This window comes from Leptinotarsa decemlineata, unplaced genomic scaffold (assembly GCF_025532065.1).
Source record: "Leptinotarsa decemlineata unplaced genomic scaffold, Ldec_3_MD MMD2_tig00000133_RagTag_RagTag, whole genome shotgun sequence".
Classification (NCBI taxonomy): Eukaryota; Metazoa; Arthropoda; class Insecta; order Coleoptera; family Chrysomelidae; genus Leptinotarsa; species Leptinotarsa decemlineata.
Genome location: NW_027412542.1, coordinates 4,523,335 through 4,544,022, shown reverse-complemented (window position 1 = coordinate 4,544,022; position 20,688 = coordinate 4,523,335). Strand labels below are relative to the sequence as shown.

Genomic DNA, 20,688 nt, shown 5'->3' with positions numbered 1-20,688 from the left:
CAAATAATAAAATTCGGTATGATTTGTAAATTATCTGTTTTTCGTATAGTATACCTCTGATAAAAAATGTAGTGAAATGTTGAAACATTTCATACAAATGAAAAAATACAGGGTGTTCCATTTGAATAAGTTGAATTATATCTGTTTGAAAATTAATGAAACTTGAACGGTTTTACCGAGCACTCTATATATTGTTCCCGAGAGTTGACATTCCCTAAATTATCATAGTGATGTTGACTAACTATTCCTAAAAAAAATCCAGTCAATTGCTGTAGACATGCGGGTGGTAAATTAAAAAAATATGGAATCGAATGACGTATTGATATACTGGGTGTTCCATTTATAAAAATATAACTTTGGTTGGCCACGCTCAACTGAATCACCCAGTATGCAAGAAAATAATTTTGAAAAATAGTATTTATCGATATGACTGCGAAAAAAAATTGAACAATTCGATAAGTTGTTTTCCCTGATAGCGATGGACCGAGGGAATCTCGTTGACTCACCCTGTACATCGTAAATATTCAACCAGTTTGCGAAAACGTAATTTTATATGCCAGAACCCCTGTGTTTTTCCTTGTCCTAGGAAACTCCATCAGTACATATCAGTAAATAATTTTTTTTTCTCAGAACTTATTCGATGACGAAAAAAGAAAAGCTACATCCGATGGTACCATCAAAAATGGAGATCCGGCTCACGACGCTCTCTTGAAACCCCCCGAGAACCACACCGTGGTCGATATTAAGGACGACGCCCACTTCAGCACCGAAGATGTCAGGAAAGCTCACAACGATTCAATCCTGAGGAAAATTCCTGTCGGAGCACAGGCATCCACTGTGCTCGTCGGAGACATAGATTTTCTGGATCAGCCGGCCATAGCGTTCATCCGATTAGCTGAAGGGGTTGTCATACCGTCGCTCATTGAGGTTAACATACCAGTCAGGTGGGTCGTTGTTCATGAAATTGAATTTGAGTTTCATGATGTGATTCGTTTAGATTAGAAATACTCCTGTAAAATTTCAATTTGGTAACCGATTTTCACTTTTTTTCTAATTTAAGTAATATCTGGCCAGGTGAAGTAAAGTCTACTACGCCACTGGATTCAGTAGAACTCTAGATAGGTATAATTGAAGTTTAACTAAAGGACATCCTCTACCAACAACTAACCATTAAATTATTTTGTTACTTATAAATATAAGCATCTACTTTTGAAAATTATAAACATTTAATGAAAGTGCAATGAACTATTTTGATGACTTGAAAAAAAAATTCAATTATGTGACCATGTCCCCTGTTGGGTAACCAGAAAAAGTGATCCACAGCTCATACTTTCTAGCCAATATCACTCACAGAGAAGCAAATTCATAACTTAACAATTGTGTTTCAATTATTTTCAATCGCAAGTAAGCTACTCCAAAATATGCTCTCAAATGTCAAATTCAATCATCGAACTGTGAAAGTTCAGGGTATACAGGGTGTAACATAAGTACGTTAAAATATTCAAGTGACGTATTCCTGAGACAATTTTAAGAAAAAAAGTCTATATGAAATTGTGTCCGAAAATGCTTTGTTTCGGAGAAATTTAATTTTTTTGTTCACTTTTTGAAAATAACTCTTGCAAAAAATAAGTTATTTGCACGAAATTCGGTACCCGGGGTTTTTTTGACGTGGAAAATCATAATTTCGTATTAATTTTCGTGTAACATCTAGAGGGCGCTGCGTACGCTGTCATTATTTATTTCAAATTGCCCTAACTTTTTTCACAGTAAACTTTTGGTACTTTTCATGAAAAAACCTTAATTCCCACACCTTTTCCAAGTAAAAAAGGTACACCTCCTCAACAACGCTGGAGGTGATCGTTTTCGAGATATTACAATTTTCTATATATATATATATATATAACCTATTTTTTGCAAGAGTTATTTTCAAAAAGCGAACAAAAAAATTAAATTTCAACACCCCGTATCTCCGAAACGAAGCATTTTCGGACACAAGTTCATATAGACTTTTTTTCTTAAAATTGTCTCAGTAAAACGTCACTTGAATATTTTAACGTACTTATGTTACACCCTGTATAGTTTCTAACAGAAAACGATAACTCGGACTCAAGGAGTTTGAAAGCAGCAGACATTTATGGCGAATAAATTGATATTTTTCGAAAGTTTGTCACTCAACAAAAAATTATTTGAAAAAAGTTATTTGAAACTTAAATCGCTTTATATGTGACATTATTTGTACGCTGCTTCTTGGAGTAGTTGTTAGAACGCTGGACTTGAGTGCCGGTAGTCCTGGGTTCACGTCTCATCAACCACTTATTAACCACTCAATATTTGAAATTGAATGAACTATCAAAAAATTAAAGTTTGCTTCTAATGAAATTTAATGTACTGTCACTTATTGTGGATATCGTTCACAAATGAATCTCATTTAGAAATATTCCTGTTATGAGTCATAGAAAAACTGTAGTGTTCTACTCGCGAGAAATGCTCATTACTCGCTTCAATGATATACGACGCTTGTGTTCGGCTCGCGTTGACAGACTCCGATATCACTAGTAATGGAGTTATTGCCACATTTCTCGCTTGTTGAGTAACTATATTCTAATCAAAAATATTACAATTTTTCAGTAGTTGTTTGTTAAAAATATATCAACAAAATTACTGAGTTTCAAAAATGTTTAGTAAGTTTTTCAAATTTCAGTCTGTTCAGTCTGTCACAATGACATTTAATTTAGCTGCACACTAAAAGCAAATGTTGATTCTGAAATAAAGATATGTACCAAAATTGGATGCTCCAAATATTTTATTTTTATTTCAATTCATGTTCATTAGCAGTGAAATGACTCCAACAACTAATATTCCGCTTTTCCTATATAACTCGTTATTTGTGAAGGTTCTTGGTTTTCCTAATATAACCTTCAGACTTTATTTGTAGGTACAATTTTCAGGTAATTTATATCTGTATCGTTCACTCCACCCCATCCAAGAATTCCAAATGTAACTTTTGATAGTATCAGTCCATGGGAGATGGTTTTTAGATACGGGATATTTTTTTAATAATTTGAATCTCGACAAAAGGCTGCGAATATTTCTGGCGAGAAATGATATTTGTTGTTGGTATTGTTGTTGGTAGTACATTTGTAAACTTAGTCTCCAAATTTACAAATTGTCAGATGTACTAAAGACTAACTTTTTGAAAGAATCATATTATAGGGTCTTCCAACAGGAAATTCCATCTGTCAAATAAGTTGTCATTTATTCAGACTGTTATGCCAAATCACCATGAACGGATATAGCATCCAACTTTAACAACACGTGCAAATAATAACATTGTTTTATCAAAATGGGTGTTCTGTTCGGGCAACGTAACGCGCACTTCGGCCATTTTAAGGACTATAATCGTCCTACCGAAAGGACTATTCGCAATGTGTTGAATACATTTGAGTCCACTGGTTCAGTAAACGATCGACCAACACGCGTACGTTGACGAAACGCAATATCTTCCGAAAACTTTGCCGCTGTCAGTAAGAGTGTGCAGGATAATCTAGACAGTCGATTTCGCGGCGTCATCGGTGCACACAGCTCATGTCATATTGGATACTCTGCACGAGCGATTTGAAGGCATGATTATCTCAAGTGGAGGTGATTTGAACTGGCCAGCGAGATCGTGCGATTTGATCCCGTTAGACTTTTTCATATTGGAGTTTTTCAAGTCGCAGGTATATGCGAATGAGCCACAAACCATGCCATCGGTTAAATTCAGCCTGATTTATGCGCCAGAGTCATGGAAAATTAGACGTTTCGAATTCGCTCCACCCAGAGAAGCCGTAGCGGACATTTGAACCATGTTATATTCTACACATAATGGCATCAATAGCTCCTTCAAACGAATAAAAAATTTCGATGATATCCCACACATTTAAATTTAAAGATAGGGAAGCGTTTAATGAAAGACCCTATGAAATACAGCAAAAATAAATAATAATAAAAATTAACGAAAAATAAATAGTTAATGTTGATATTTGTATTCGCTTAATGATTATTATTTCATACACAATCAGTAGATATAGTGTGTTCCATCTCAGACGAGCAACCCCGTATATTTCTTATCCCATAGTGGGTGGAAAAATTTCCCGAAACACTTCGAATGATTTTGTTTGAGGGACATCTTTTGACGTATATTTTAGGCTTGAACGAGCAACCCCCTAATAGGGGGCTCTTCAACCCCTCAAACTTGAATAGCGGAGAGGGGTTGAGTGATACTTCATTTGAAAGGTCTTGGAAGCCTCTTTACAACGGTGTATGAAAAACGAAAATTTGATAAACCGTTTTCGCCAAAAATGAATTTTGCAGCTCGAATGAGCCACCTTGAATAATTTGGTTATTTTTACATGAAAAATTTAATTGTGTTATCATCATGCTCACAATCAAAAAAATCAAATCTGCGTGTTTAAATCCAATGTTCAAATGGTCCTCCATTGACTTCAATACAATAATTCTTTCTCTCAAACTAATAAATAAAAAACCAGCAAAACATTTCCTAGGAGGTTGCTCGTCAAATCCTAAAATATACGTCAAAAGATGTCCCCCAAACAAAATCATTCGACGTGTTTCGGGAAATTTTTCCACTCATCAGGCGATAAGAAATTTACGGGGTGGCTCGTCTGAGATGGAACACCCTGTATAATGAAAGTAACTGATCGCTGTCTGGAAAAAATTAGCCGGAAAATTTTATGAAGGGGAGGTCTTCGTTAATATATAATGAAACCCAAAACAGTGATATTTACAATTTTGGTCTGGGCGTTTGTGTGCACTAATCTTAGAAAGTTCTTTATCTTTTTGGGTGCAGTTCACACTATAGTTTTGCTTTACTCAACATTTAGTGTTTAATTTATTTCAATCGGTTCATGAATAAAAAAATTACGTCAACTCAAATAATCACGTTAAACATTTGTTGAAAAAAAAAACTAAAAATTACTGCTTAATTCAATTGGCTGAAACTTCAGTTAACTATAATCATAGTTAGTAAAACGATTTTCTTATAAATCAAAGATAGGCAAGTACATATATAAGAACTTTTTGCTGTAGAAAATCTGGAAAAACCCAAGTCCACGAAAACGAAGTCGCGGGCAAGTGCTAGTATATTAATCATCAAAGTTTTTCTAATATCAACCCCATTTCAGTTAACAAAGATATGATTTTTGCAGATTTATATTTTTACTCCTTGGTCCAAAACTTCCCAACATCGACTACCACGAAGTTGGGCGCTCAATATCCACCCTGATGGCGAACCAACAGTTCCACAGTATCGCCTACAAGGCGGACACCCGCAAAGAACTGCTTTCAGCTATAAATGAATTTCTGGATGATAGTATCGTTCTACCTCCCGGCGATTGGGAGAGACAAGCGTTGCTCCCTATTGAAGAAATAAAGGCCAAAAGTGAAGCGATAAGGAGGCGAAAACAGAATGCTTTGAAAAAGGCACAGGAAGCTCAAGGAATCGTCTCAAAGCCTTTGATTACACAAGGTAAGATTATCTCATTGAATACCTAATAATAAGGTTTCTTTTTTGTACATTTTTACTGATATTTTTCCCTATAGTGGCGATTCCTGGTTACTGGTTAGGGGATGTAAAAAAATTGGATCTAATATTTTATTCAGTAACAAGAAAATAAAAAGAAATATTCAATTCATATGATAACAAATATGAAATGAATAATATAAAAAAAACAAAAGTTCAAACCAGAAAATGCACTCAATGTGAGTGCCCATTAATCTACACATACAAAACACCGCCAACTTCAATCATTAGGCGCCAGGATTTGACTGTTCATATGGTCAGGCCTGGATTACCATCTATTTATGCCCTAGGCCTCAATTTGAAAGTTCGACCGTTTGGGACGTGTGGGACATTATTTTTAAATACTGTATTAATAAAAAAGGAGATACAGCCACAAAAAGTTAATTTTTTGTTTAAGAGTATATCAATCATGGTTTGTTTTATTTTTTTCTTTTGTCAATCTTCCATAAAAATTATGTCCACCGAAATACCTTTGTCATTTTTTTTTCAACCTATCCATACTTGGATACATATTCACGTACAATACATACTTACAGCCTAGTTTGCTAGTTCAGTATAAACACGAAACGTTTCACGTTCAGGTTGTGTTGGTGCACCTGCATTAGTAGAATTGTTTTCTGTATCTTTCAGTGGTTTAAGTTCCAATTCAACCTGTATTCCATCTGACTCCGTCAAGAATATGAAAAAAGAGCGTTTATTAGCAGATGTGCTAGTACTAGAATTGTCTAATAACAAATTGAGATTCGTTTTGACTTTTTATGACAACCAGTTCTTTAGAGCCTCAACTTTTCTCCTGCTTTCTAATTTTCATTTAGCATTCTTCTAAACTCAGCCCCAGATGGTCGTATTTTCGATTTTCTCATTTCAATATCCAAAATCTTTCAAGGAAAACAATCAGGGTTCGGAAATTTTATTAAGACTTGAATTGGAGGGGTTATATTTTTAGGAGTGATTAATTTTTGGGAAAGAAAGTTTTTGGCTTTCTACTACTCCATCTAGATACAAAAAAAATGGAGTTCAGGAGAACTTTCTTTCAGTTTGTGTCTGAAAGTTACTTCTTTGCATGATCTACACATCCATGTATAGAGTTACTCATTTTCAAATTGATTACTTCCTTCCTTTCTTTGGAAGATTCCCCCATTTTTTTGTATCTAGATGAAGTAGTAGAAAGCCAAAAACTTTCTTTCCCAAAAATTTATTACGACCTATTGTGAAATACAGTAAAGGTTGTCCTCATGGGTAATCTGTGCCTGCATTTGGCTGTAACTTATGTGATGTGACATGCTATAAGTGTCTTCACAGTAAACACATCCCAAAAAATTTTAAAAAATACTGGTATTTTGAATATTTCAAACTTGAATCACAGTCGCTATTCAAACAGTTGTACTTGGCTCTTGTGTAGTATAAGTTGAAAACAAGCACTGCTTTCAAACACCAGAACTGCAATACTTTTCTCAGCGTATGTTTCGCCAACCAAATTGGCATCGCCAAGAGATGAGAATATACAACAATAACGAATAAGGTGACTAAAGAACATTTTCTCTCATGTTTACACAACAGAAAATAAACTTCGCCCTTTATTTTCATATATGAACCTTGATTTCTAATATTTATTGTATTATTTTGAATGTGGAAGTAATAAAGACGATTATTATTATTATTATATCAAGGAATAACTTGGGTTGAAAATAGGGATCGCAAGCACAGTTGGCTTGCCACTGTTCAGGTGGCTAGTTGCTTCCAGAGGGTTGTTTTCAAGTGTAAGGTAGAATTTTTTTCAACATAAACTTAGGACATTCTTAATTTCATGTATAACAAAACATTTATACTGATCTTACACCTTGTATTTCCATAATTGTATATGTATACTTCCAATTGTTCTCTAACATTGTCCAGAAAACTGCAAATATTTTTTTAATATTTCAGGTGATCAAAAACCGCCATACGACCCTTTGGAACGAACTCGTCGACCATTAGGAGGCCTAATAAACGATCTAAAACTACGATACCCTCACTACAAGAGTGACATCCTCGATGGCCTGAATATCCAGTGTGTAGCCGCAGCAATTTTTATGTATTTCGCAGCTGTTTCTGGAGCGATTGCATTCGGTGGACTGACCGGAGACAAAACAGAAAATCTTATAGGCATATCAGAAACGCTTCTGTGCACCAGTTTGGGAGGCATAATTTTCGCAATGCTTGCCGGTCAGCCACTGGTTATCGTCGGTACCACAGGAGCTCTCTTGCTTTTCGATGAGAGTTTATTCCAGTTTTGTAAAAGCAGCGAAGCGGACTTTCTATCCACCAGAGTTTTTGTAGGCATCTGGCTTGGCATAATAGGTGTAGGTGTAGCGACTTTCGAAGGCAGCGTTCTCGTCAAGTTATTTACTCGATTTACGGAAGATATTTTTTCCACGCTCATCGTACTTATTTACATAATGGAGAGTCTAGTTAAGGTGTGTGTTTTTTACACGCAGCATCCGTTGTTAGCAAATTATTGTGCGACAGAAAGTATTGTGATGAGGAATGATTCGTCTTCAGATGGATTCAATGATACTTCAATTGGAGAAAACACAACTAGTGGCGTGGAAAGGAAGGTTATCAATATTTCCATGAGAGATGAAACAGGGGCATTCATCAATCAACCGAATACGGCTCTTTTCTGTACGGTACTTACTTTGGGAACGTTCGCCATTGCCTACTACTTAAGAATGTTCAGAAATAGTCAATTTTTAGGAAGGAGTGTAAGTAATATTTATGTTAATTATACCATCAAAATGTTATTCAATGAATCATTTTTCTACATTCTGATTAATTGATTAATTTCAATTTTTTTTTTTTTGAAAGTTGTCAGGTTACTATTTAGATTCTAAATATTCCAGAGTATGCTATTGGTTTTCCTAGAGTTGTTAAAAGTTATAAGTAAATGTTTTAATATAGATACAGTAATCATGCGAACTGAAGCACTTGTAGAATTAAGAAAAGGTATCAATTTTCATCAGAGGATGATATTTCAATATCAATTTATTGGGGGAAAATGCAAATACAGAATCTTTTATGGGCCTACTATTCTGATAAATGAAAACTAATTCAATAGAGAATCTGCTAAAGTGTATAAAGAGCAAACTGAAAAATTTCACCCCTGAAGAATTCAGGTGTGTCTTTACTAACTGTTAGTAAAGACACGCCTAAAGAAGATATTGTATAGTGAAATAAATGTTACGTTTTTGTAAAACTGTTTAGTGAAAATCTCACAATAAATTGTTTTTTGAATATGTTTTTCTTGCATATAGGACCAATTTCATTTCAATGAAAGGGAATATAATTTAGGAACGTAACTTGGTTGAGGTTCTTTATAACAGTCATAACCCATGTCACGTTTGGTTTCAAATAGTGCGAGACCTTCAAAATGAGTCATTAACACTGAATATTACTGGAGTTCTATCCCAACACAAAACCGTTATTTTTAACACCTCGTCACTTTGAAACACGTGTCTAGGCGTTAAAATTAACGATTTGGTGTTCGGATATAACTCCAGTAATATTCATTACTACACCAAATAGTGCATCACAAAAATTAACACCGTGGGTTTACTGCCATTACAACATTCTATAAATGTATATTGTTTGTTGGTTATTTGAAATGTTTGTAATTTTTTCAATTGAGAAAAATAAGGTGGGAGTCAAATACTTGTCATTTTTTTCAGAAAGTCCATTCAGATTCCACACTTTGAGTTTGAATTTTTATGTTTCAGGCTAGAAGAGCCCTAGGTGATTTTGGAGTTCCTATAGCAATAGTGATAATGGTTTTCGTTGATTATATGGTTCCTCAAACTTATACGGAAAAATTGAATGTTCCTGTAGGTCTCTCTCCATCAGATACAGAGAAGCGAGGATGGCTCATATCGCCATATGGTGTGCCTATTTGGATAATGTTTGCATCCGCCATTCCAGCTATGCTCGTTTACATTTTATTGTTCATGGAGACTCATATCTCAGAGTAAGTAAATGAGTGAGATGATATCAACTGATGATCAATTAAATTATTTATTCATTTATTTATCGGTCAAGTACACTATAGAATTGTTATAAAATCCCAAATGGTACATCAAGAAAGTTTCAATTGTAGAAACTAGTCAAGCATTAGAGTTCGGTTATGAACCCAACAAGTAAAATCCTTAAGATAAACTATTGTAATTGTTTAAAAATAAATAAACCTATTTATTTTTATTAGTCCAGTACACCACAAACTATTAAAAAAATACCAAATGGAACATAAAAAAGAAAAAATAATTAAAAAGACAAGAACTAGTATAAAGATATTCAACACTAATAATCAATTAAATTATAAAACAAAACGTAACTATGTCAAGAACATTACAGAATCGTAACAAAGTCCCAAATGTTACATCAATGTGCAAACAAACCCTAGAGTCAAGTTATTATTTCATAATAAATAAAGGTATGCATTTTAATTTGTCAAGTATTACATTATATAATTGTAATAAAATTCAAATGGCAAGCCAAGGAAGTTCAAATTCAAATTAAAAAAAAAGACATGTACAAACTCTAGAATAAGTTATGATCATTAAAATAAATAATAAACGACTATTCAGAAAATTAATAAACAATCTCTGGATGAAGTCGTCTGATTGCCATTTTTTTGAATTTTAAATGTAACAAATGAAAAAGATCAAGTTCTGAAAAGAATGTATTGAAATTTTTCTAAAGTCTACAACTTATTGCCATCGAGCCATAGTTAGTCTTGTAGAATCGCAACCCAAATTAAAAAATGTGATTACTTCTTAAGGATCTTGAGTTAACAGAAAGGCAAAGGTTATCTAAAATAGCTGAGCAATTGTAGTGGAAGTTTATTATTTTATGAAGAATAGAACCATTGCCAGGTTATGTCTGTCCTCAAGTGATAATAAATCTATTACAGTCTCATTTCCAAGTTAAATCCAAGTTTCCAAATTATATATTTAGTAAAGCGATTTTGCACTTATTCAAGTCTCTCTTTATGACGAGCATAAAGAGGACACCAAATAACACAATTATATTCCAAAATACTTGGAACCAGTGAAAAGCATAATGACTTCATAGCATCATATTCTGTAATGTGGCGGATATTTCTTTTGATGAATCTGAGCATTCTGAATGCTTTATTACAGATATTATTGACATGATCAATAAAGCTTATATCTTTATGGAAAGTAATTCTCAAATCGCATAAGCTTTTGACAGTTTGAAGAGTTACATTACATCATTAATGGAGTAGTTTCCAATGACAGGCTGCCTTATTCTATAAAATCTCAATACATTACATTTCTTAACGTTAACTTTTAAACAATTAGTTTCACAGTAGGTACAAGCTATCCGGGTCATTCTGAATACATTCAATATCATTGGTAGATTGCACTGTATTGAAAAACTTAAGGTCGTCTGCATACAGTGTTCAAACACTGATTTAACATCATTATTAAAGATTAGAAATAATATAGGCCCAATGTACAAGCCTTGCGGAATCACTGAAGTCACATGAATTGTTTCTGACACACTGTCAGCTATCCTCACATTCTGCAATCTACCGGAAAGGTAGGATTCAATAAATTCCAAGTATCTACCGTGATTTTAAGATTATTAAGTTTTAAAATTAATAGTTCATGACAAACTGAATCGAAGGCTTTAGCAAGGTTCGTGTAGATAACGTCAACTTGGAGCCCTTGCTCAAGCTCATTTGTGATGAAGTTTTGGTAGACAGCCAAATTGGTGGCAGTAGACCTTCCTTTGTAGAATTCATGTTATTCGTCTATTATGACGTGTTTGAAATTATTAAATATTTCATCCGTAATTAATGATTCAAATCATGTAGTGTAAGTCACTCATCAAGTTTCAGAGCAGGGATCTCATCCGCAGTCATAATAGTGCTGATTACATAAGTGGAACTCCAATTAAATTGTTTGCTGATTGGTTAATAATAATAATAACTAGTAATAATTACGATACTGTTATAAGCTGCTCGCGAGATCAATGGATTGCATTCTTGTATTTCCAGAACGTATAGCGTCAACAATGAATCAGCAAGGAAGCTCTAAACGAATAAAAACTGAAAGACACACAAAGCGACGATGAATTATCTAGAGGAATTGGTTCGTTATTTAAAGATTTGGCAAATGCAGCGAACAATTCAGTTCAGTATCAGTCAGGACAGCATTGGTATGCGAAGTAAAATGATAGTGAAACAATGAGAATGAGATATGTATATAGTGAATTTTCTGTTCTAAAAGGGATTTTTATATATGTGATGGTCAGACATAATAATTTTTCAGATTTTTAAGCATATTTTGTAATAAGCAAATCCTAACATTAAAACGAATAACAAATTTTATTTCAATATCTCTTATTTTCCAGTGATACATTTTTACGTTTTTTTCTAGGTTGATTATCAGCAAACCCGAACGTAAACTGAAGAAAGGAAGTGGTTTACATTCAGATATTGTGATTATCTGCCTCATTAACATCATTTGTGGATTTTTCGGTTTTCCGTGGATTTGTGCTGCAGCTGTAAGGTCAATCGTCCACACTTCAGCCTTAACTGTGATGTCTCGTACTCATGCACCTGGAGAGAAGCCACATTTGATCGAAGTTAAGGAACAAAGGCTCTCTGCTCTTTTCGTATCTATTTTCATAGGTAAGAATGAGCAGTGAAATTACTCAATGAGAAGTGAATGTATATGCTGCGTCATTAATTTATGCATTTGATATGAGTTGACGAACTAATGAAAACAAAATAATGTGGCTACTGCTTCAAACATCATCGCCTTTTAATAAAAAATTGCTTTTATTTTTGAAATTCACTAATAGTGAAAACCCCATGTTAGGGTTTTGGGTCACTTTCATAAAACCTATCAGCACTTCATTAATGTTCCTATAAAATATGTTCAAGTAAAAATTTATGGAGAGATTTTCACTAAGGAGTTTACAAAACCGCAAACACGTGTTTCACAATGAAATAGCTTCTTCAGGCGGGTTCATAGTAACTAAATTCTACATAATCAGTGCTTTATATGAATTAACAATGACTTTCAGACTGATACGTACCTTAGTTCAGGTATGATTTAATCAGAAATTTAAAAATTCATTTCACAGCTTGTTTCATTAATGAAAGTACATAATGAATATTTTTTGGGAAAGAAAGTTTTTGGCTTTCTACTACTTACTCCATCTGATACAAAAAAAATGAATGAATGGTAATAAATTGAACTCACATAGAACACTGTCACCCTCACTGGTATACACCGATGTTTCGCCTTAAGACACTTGCCCTAAGGCTTTTCGGTACCAAATTGGATAACATTATAGAAAATACACACACTTCATTCATGAATTACGATTTTTAATGTCACGGAATAAGCTTGATCTGCTTATGTCATCGATGACATAGTAGAACTCATGTGAATGATATCTGATTCTTATTCCACAACAAATGTTTCAAATACAAACTGAGTAGAGAAAAGTATCTTCTGTATAATTCAGTGTTCATATAGAAGTATTTGTTTTGAAAGAATTATTTTCTTTCGTGTAATTCAATATTTATATGAAAGTAGCTGTTTCAGAAGGACTTTCTTTCAGTTTGTGTCTGAAAGTTACTTCTTTGCATGATCTACACATTCATGTATAGAGTTTCAAATTGATTACTTCCTTCCTTTCTTTGGAAGATTCTCTCATCCCTTTTTTTTGTATCAGATGGAGTAGTAGAAAGCCAAAAACTTTCTTTCCCAAAAAATTAATCACTCCTAAAAATATAACCTCTTCAATTCAAATAATGAATATCTATTTTTAAATAACTCTCACTACACAATTACCCAACTAGATGTAGAGATGCTATATTACATACATAACTACATACTCCAGACCTAGACAGAGCATTGGACAACATTTTTCTGTGAAATTTTTTAATAAAACGTTACACAAATTTATACTATATACTACTATGCTATATTGTACTCTGCTTCACTATACTATACCCTACTGTAATAAGTAAATGAGACCATTCTAAAAAATGAACTTCAGAAGATCTTGGTAATCTCTTAGAAAAACTTTCGCTAGGGATCTCAGTGGAAGAACATTCAATTACAAAAAATGTTTAATGTGGTGAAATTGTAAAGTGTTCACTTTGTTCCATACTATGAGATGAAGTGATGTAGTAGCCAGGAATGCCAGATCGGATGCCATTATATAAAATCACAAACCCCCATGAATGACAACATTCTACTTTATCATATGATGTATCATTTTAAAGCGAATTAAACTGAACTTTCATCATCATAAAATTGAATTGGTAATGTAATGAAAAACTTAATTGATGACAAAATATCTGTTCGATTACGGTTGTTTCAAAAGTTTTGTCCGTTTTTATGCGTCTACTTCAAATTGTAATATCTAAGTGAATACTCATTTGATTTAATCAAAATAAGCGCCATTTGAATCAGTGCACTTTTGCCAACGGAACACAAGTCAATCAATTCCTTCAGGATGATAATTGCGTGCTCGGGATTCGATGAAGTCGACGAACGTTGTTTTTGCCTGGGCCTGATTGGCGAAGGTTCTACCAGTCTCCACCAGGGTCCGCAAGTCCTCGTCCTAGGTCGACCACTTCGGGACTCATCTTCGAGGCTAAAATCTCCGGAACGAAATTTCGCAAACCAACTTCGAACGGTGCGTTCATTAACACTATCATTGCCAAATGCCTGGTTGATTTTTCGGGTTATTTCGGCCTATTTCAGAAGCGCTTTGGCTCAATTTGAATTTGTAGATAAAAATCGGCCCGAAATAGCTTAACGACATTATATAGTAATAAGCTGAAAAATGTATAGTGTACAAAATTCTCTATCGATCAGTACATACAACGACACGATATGGAGCTACAAAAACGCATGACATTAAAATGAAGAAAACTTTTGAAACAGTCTGATACTTTACGACCTCACTGGACACATTAGGAAAAATTAAAGAACATGAGAAATCCTATTAATTGATCACACTCTTTCCAACAGAATACTGACGTATTATCTATACATTAGTCTACTAGCTTTGTAGCCAGGTCGGAGTAGTGTCCAGAGAGTATAAGCTAATGGCCTCTTTATCACAAGGCAACTATAAGTGAATTCAATTCTTTTCTTGACGCGCGTTTTACCAACCAAATTGGCGTCTTCAGGAGATGAGGTAGACTGCTCTATTTCCTTAAAACGCCCACTTGGTTGATGAAACACGAGTCGAGAAGAGTGTTATAGTTCTTGTGTTTGGGAACAGTACTTGCTTTTTGACAATATCAAGTTATTAGTGATATAATTAAAATAAAGTTGAGTTCAGAGAACAGAGTCGCTAAATTAAGACTAAAAAATATAAGTGAAAATGGGGAAAATCATCAAAATACATATAGGACTGCCATTATTACAGCATAAGAAGTAAAAAATAGAATTATAAAATGTCGATCATTTTGTTGTTACTTCGTTTTGTTTCAGGATTATCCGTCTTCATGTCACCTCTTTTGAGGCTTGTACCGATGGCGGTTGTTTTAGGAATATTTTTATATATGGGTGTTGCCTCCATTGACGGTATACAATTCTTCGATCGAATTAAGTTACTCTTCATGCCAGTGAAGCATCATCCTCAGGCATCATATGTCAGAAAGGTTAGTGGAAACAATTTCAATTTATATATTTCAATTTATTTGTACATTTTTGATACTACATACCAAATTTCCAGGTGAATCTGCTAAGATCAAATGATTTTGTGTTTTGATGTTTCGTAGTTCCAATAGTTGAATTATGAGGTAACATTGCATCTAATGAACAGTGAACTCAAAGTATTTTTGCATTTTTCATGAGTTTCGTAGATAAGAGATATCCGGTACAATTTTATATCATACATTAGTTTTGTGGTACAGGGTGAGCTAACGAAAACATACCACAAAGCATAAATGCCAGGAAAATAACTCTCCACTAAAAATCCAAAAACATGTCAAACCTCATAAAGAGACAAATTTTGACTCAAGAACTATTGCAAAACTTTCAACCCTTTAAAATATGCTTTACATAGAGCAATCAATATTCCAGCTATTATCCATTACCTACTTAACAAAACATCGATCAAGAAGTATGGTTAGGTATTTATTACATGGTAATGAATTATATTGATAGGGGCCATTCAAGTATTTGGTAAGCACTATAGGGGGGCGGGGGGTCTTTGCTTTGCTATGATGACATGGGGGTGGGGGTCTAGATGGTGATTAAGACAGCAGCAGTTATTTACTTTTTTACACATATGGCAACCCACACATTTTCTATGTTTGAAAAATACATATAACAATGATTACCATGGGAGGGGGGTGAACGCTTTGCTTACTTTTGGGATAGGGGGTAGTGGGATAAATAATTGTAATATATATGCTAACAACTGTTGATTTGTTAACTTAAGAAGTGCCAGATATTTTTCCCAATTATATTCAGTTTTAAAAAAACAAATGACATTAAAACTAACAGAACTTCTTCCTCGTCTAGTTCACCGTTCATTTGAAAGTAGTTGTTTCGGAAGGGCTTTTTCTCCAGTTCGCATCTGAAAGTAACTTCTATGCATGATCTACGCACCTTTGTAAAGAGTTTATTTTGAATTCAATTCTTTTCTTCCCTTCTTCGGAAGTTTCCCACCTGTTTTGTATAAAGTTGGAGAAGTAGAAAGCCAAAACCTTTCTTTCCCGAAAACTTAACTCTCCTGTTTATGTTAAACATCAAATATTGTTTACAGGGAAGCTCTAAGCCACTTCAGTGGTTTGAGTTCCTGTGAATCGTTATAGAAAATTTTAATATAAGTAATTGATATTATGTTCAATTTCACCAAATAAAGTCGCTAGGGCAAGTCAACTGTAATCGAAAAAAAAACGGCAATGTGGTTTTTTATTTTTTTTAGATTGAGCAAATGAAAATACAACTTTTTGCTTGTGTTTTCTTCATATCAAGCTTCGTTTTCGAGAGAGAAAGTATCACTTCTAAAAACTATCCATGGACACCATAAAATAAAAATCAAAAGTAAATAATAAAAAATTTCGACCGTAAAGTAATTCAAATAGGTGAATGAATGTCATTACGATGTCATCGATGACAAAAGCAGATCAAGCTTATTCCGTGGCATTAAAAATCGTAATTCATAAATGAAGTGTGTGTATTTTCTATAATGTTATCCAATTTGGTACTGAAGAGCCTTAGGGCAAGTGTCTTAAGGCGAAACATCGGTGTATACCAGTGAGGATGACAGTGTTCTATGTAAGTGCAATTTGTTACCATTCATTTAAAGTAGAACTCATGTGAATGATATCTGATTTTTATTCCACAACGAATGTTTGAAATACAAACTGAGTAGAGAAAAGTATCTTCTGTATAATTCAGTGTTCATATAGAAGTATTTGTTTCGAAAGAATTTTTTTCTTTCGTATAATTCAATGTTTATATGAAAGTAGCAGTTTCAGGAGGACTTTCTTTCAGTTTGTGTCTGAAAGTTACTTCTTTGCATGATCTATACATCCATGTATAGAGTTACTTATTTTCAAATTGGTTACTTCCTTCCTTTCTTTGGAAGATTCCCTCATCCTTTTTTTTTATCAAGATGGAGTAGTAGAAAGCCAAAAACTTTCTTTCCCAAAAATTAATCACTCTTAAAAATATAACCCCTCTTCAATTCAATTATTATATTCTACAAGTCATTCACATCTATTTAAAACAAAAAATCTGTTTTTCCGTTAATCAGCTGTCGCCCCCATACGAACGACAACTCTCAAAAGTTGAGAGGTCTTACCTTTTAACGTGTGATTCCTAACACGGTAGTACAGGAGTTTTATAAACAAGAGCCTTCAGATGACCCCATAAATAGAAATCTAGGGGATTCATATCAGGACTGCGACCTGGCTAATGTTTCCTGCACGTCCAATCCAGCGATTAGAGTAGGTGATGTCGAGATGCTGACGAGCAAGAACACTAAAATGAGCTGGAGCCCCGTTGTGCATAAACCTCATGTTGCCTCCTACAAGTAACGGCACTTTTTCTAATAAAATGGGTAAATGATCTCGCAAAAAGTCCGTGTAGGATTCACCTGTTAATCTTGCTACCCAAACGTTCAGCGAAAATTATTGCTGAAAATGACTTTCTCTAATAACGTGGAGATTTTCGTCTGCCCAAAAATGGACATTATGAAAGTTCAAAATAGCATCTAGTGAAAAATTTGCTTCGTCCGGATGTAAAATATTTGGTAAAAAATTATTATTGTGTGCTGTGGTATGAATCGACCACATGCAAAACATTATTCTTGGTTGAAAATCCCGTGGCAGTAGAGCTTGGAGCCGCTGTATGTGATGTGGGTGCAGGTGGTTTTTTTAGAACTGTCCATACGGTTTTTGGGCTGACTTCCAGCTGCAGTGCATCAAGTAGGTACCTATAGCTTCTTCTAGTTCAGACTTTGTTACAGTTTCTGGTCTTCCACCACCTGCATTTTCATTAAAACTGCCAGTTTCACATAATTTTGCATGTAACGTTCTAAATGTTTTAGCAACACTATCACTGTCATCTGGTCTCCAGGGCAAGTGTTCATGATATGCAAACTGTTTTTTTTTAACGAAGCTAGGTATGAAGAAAACGCAAGCGACGAAAAAGATGTATTTTTAGTTGATTAATCTGAAAAAATAGTAAACTACAAGTCAATGGCGTACTTTTCTTCTTAATATTGTTTTCTATGGTGCCTACTGAGATTCCACTGGACCTAATAATTTCAATATGATTAGAGCTAAATAAACGCCTTATTACTTCAAATAACTGTAGCAAATTTCAACCAAATCGGTGTAAGGATATTTATGATATTTTATAAAAACCGTTTTTTATTTAAACTTCAAAGCCGAAAAAAGCCAAACTCAAAAACGAAGCAACTCCGGACATATGTTCATAAGAACTTTTTTTCTCAAAACTACCTGACGAATCACCCTCTAAAGTTTCGTACCGTAGTTAGGAAACACCCTGTATACAGCGACTAATATAACTCATAATGTTTAGTTTTTCATCAGCAGGATACCACGAAAAGTATAATCGAACTTCAAATCAGCATCGAAATTCAGAATTTTTTTTCATTTTAAGGAGTCACAATTTTATTGTATAAGGTATATTTTTTCAATACTTCGAAGAGTAATTATACTTCCGGTAGAGTCGAAAATGCCACTATTTTGAAATTATTTTGAACGATTTTATTCAATGATATTAATGACTGCCACATTCCTTCTGCCACATAAATTTAAAGTCATATTGAACCATTTATAAATATAATTCTTTTTATGGTGGAGAATATAAGTACATTTCATGACTTGTTTTGTCTTCCGGATGCTGATTTTTTCACTTCATTTCGTTATAAATACTAGTTGATAACACATCCTTACAGAATGAAGGTATAAATAACTACGATGAAAGTGTTTTAATCCTGGGAATATTTATTTCGAAAGTGACAAATTTTTCGATAAATATGTGGGTATTGTATTTTCTGTTGTATAAGAGTTGACATTGATAATGTGTGTATCTATACGGATCATGAAACGGAAAATGTGCATGTCCTGTAAATCGATATCATCAGTTCCGTTTGGTTATTTATGTACTGATAAGTTGTTATCGACATTTCATGCCCTTTTATGTTTGTTGTTCCGTTTGTGTTTACATCCTTTGGCGAGGATGTAAACTCTAACCTAATTACTACTACCTACTACTCATTTAGTAAAACTAACACTGATAATGGACTATTTCGAGAAAAACACTAATTCATCAATGATGTTGCCTCTGCCTATGAATAATTCATTCTGTTTTTAGAACAATAAACACTTTCACGGTAAACTGCAAGCTAAAAAAGGAAAAACGTGTTCATTACAAACGTCTCAACTATCTACATAATCGTATTTTCAATCCTTCTTGACCAAAACACAAGAAATAATTAACTCATTTCAGAAATCAAACTTTCACAATGAAAAGTTTTAATGATTGTGTTATCAGTGGTATCACGAAGACTGGGTTTCTTTAATAAGAGGATTTGTATGACTATTTAAGTATCTTTGAAAGGCGAAATAATATTCAATTGCCAGTTATGAAAAAGAGAAATCAAGCTGCATTTCGTTCAGGTTGGTTTTCGATTATGCTGGAATGTATAAAGTATTTCACATGAACAACTGCCAAATTGATAGAGTAGATTTTTTTGTGAATTCATCAATATGTCGTGCGCCTAAAACTAATTTGATGATGGAGGGTGTCAAAATTCAGAAATAAAAAAATCTTTTCAGAAATTTACGGGGTCATGATTAAATCCGGGCTAGTAGGCTGTGGTCGGATGGAAATTGATCGTTTCGTCTGCTACTGCGGCAGACTTAATGAGTGGTATGTGTGTTGACTGCGAGGACGAATATTACATTTTTAAGTCTCAGTAACGACTGACATTTCGAAAGTTCCTTTCTATTTGTCCACCTTGCAATGTTTGTGTGTGTGTGTGTGTGAGATTTGTGAATATATTTGGCTAACACACCTAGTATTGAATTCATTTGATTTTTAATTAACCCTAGCCGTCAAAAAACACTTGTACAAATTTCACAGCTGTTTGACTATTAGTTCGTAGGATAGAACATTTGGAGTGAAGCAGCTTTTGTTAGGTTGAAGAAAATTGATAAATAGGAATATCGTGTCTCAATAAAGCATTTATTTCTGACGGAAAAAAATGTTGCAGATGGTGAACCGACTCCAAAGCGTGAAAAGACACAACAGTCGGCTGGCAAGGTTATGGTATATGGTATCAATATTTTGGGATGCGCATAGTATAATTAATATTCATCTTGAAAAGGAAAAAACCATCAACAGCGACATAACGTCATTGTATCGTTTGAATGACGAAATCGCGAAAAAACGGCCTCATTTGTAGAAAAAGAAAGGTGCTGTTTCATCCGGTAGTTTCATCAAGACAATGCACCGTGTCACAAATCAATGAATCTGACCGCTATAATCGTTGTATCGCCCTTGAAGGCAACCTTATTGAATAATGAA

At 34.0% G+C, this 20,688-nt stretch overlaps 1 protein-coding gene across 4 annotated transcripts in view; it reads left to right on the top strand.

Moving 5' to 3' along the window:
* Ae2 (anion exchange protein Ae2) overlaps positions 1–20,688 on the top strand; it is a 276,285-nt gene that overhangs the window by 194,147 nt on the left and 61,450 nt on the right. For all 4 annotated transcript variants that reach the window (XM_074172605.1, XM_074172606.1, XM_074172608.1 and 1 more), the window contains 6 exons: positions 631–944; positions 5,208–5,527; positions 7,508–8,325; positions 9,337–9,581; positions 12,019–12,272; positions 15,106–15,275. In XM_074172605.1, the coding sequence (XP_074028706.1) occupies positions 631–944; positions 5,208–5,527; positions 7,508–8,325; positions 9,337–9,581; positions 12,019–12,272; positions 15,106–15,275 (2,121 nt within the window). The remainder of the gene's footprint in view (positions 1–630; positions 945–5,207; positions 5,528–7,507; positions 8,326–9,336; positions 9,582–12,018; positions 12,273–15,105; positions 15,276–20,688) is intronic.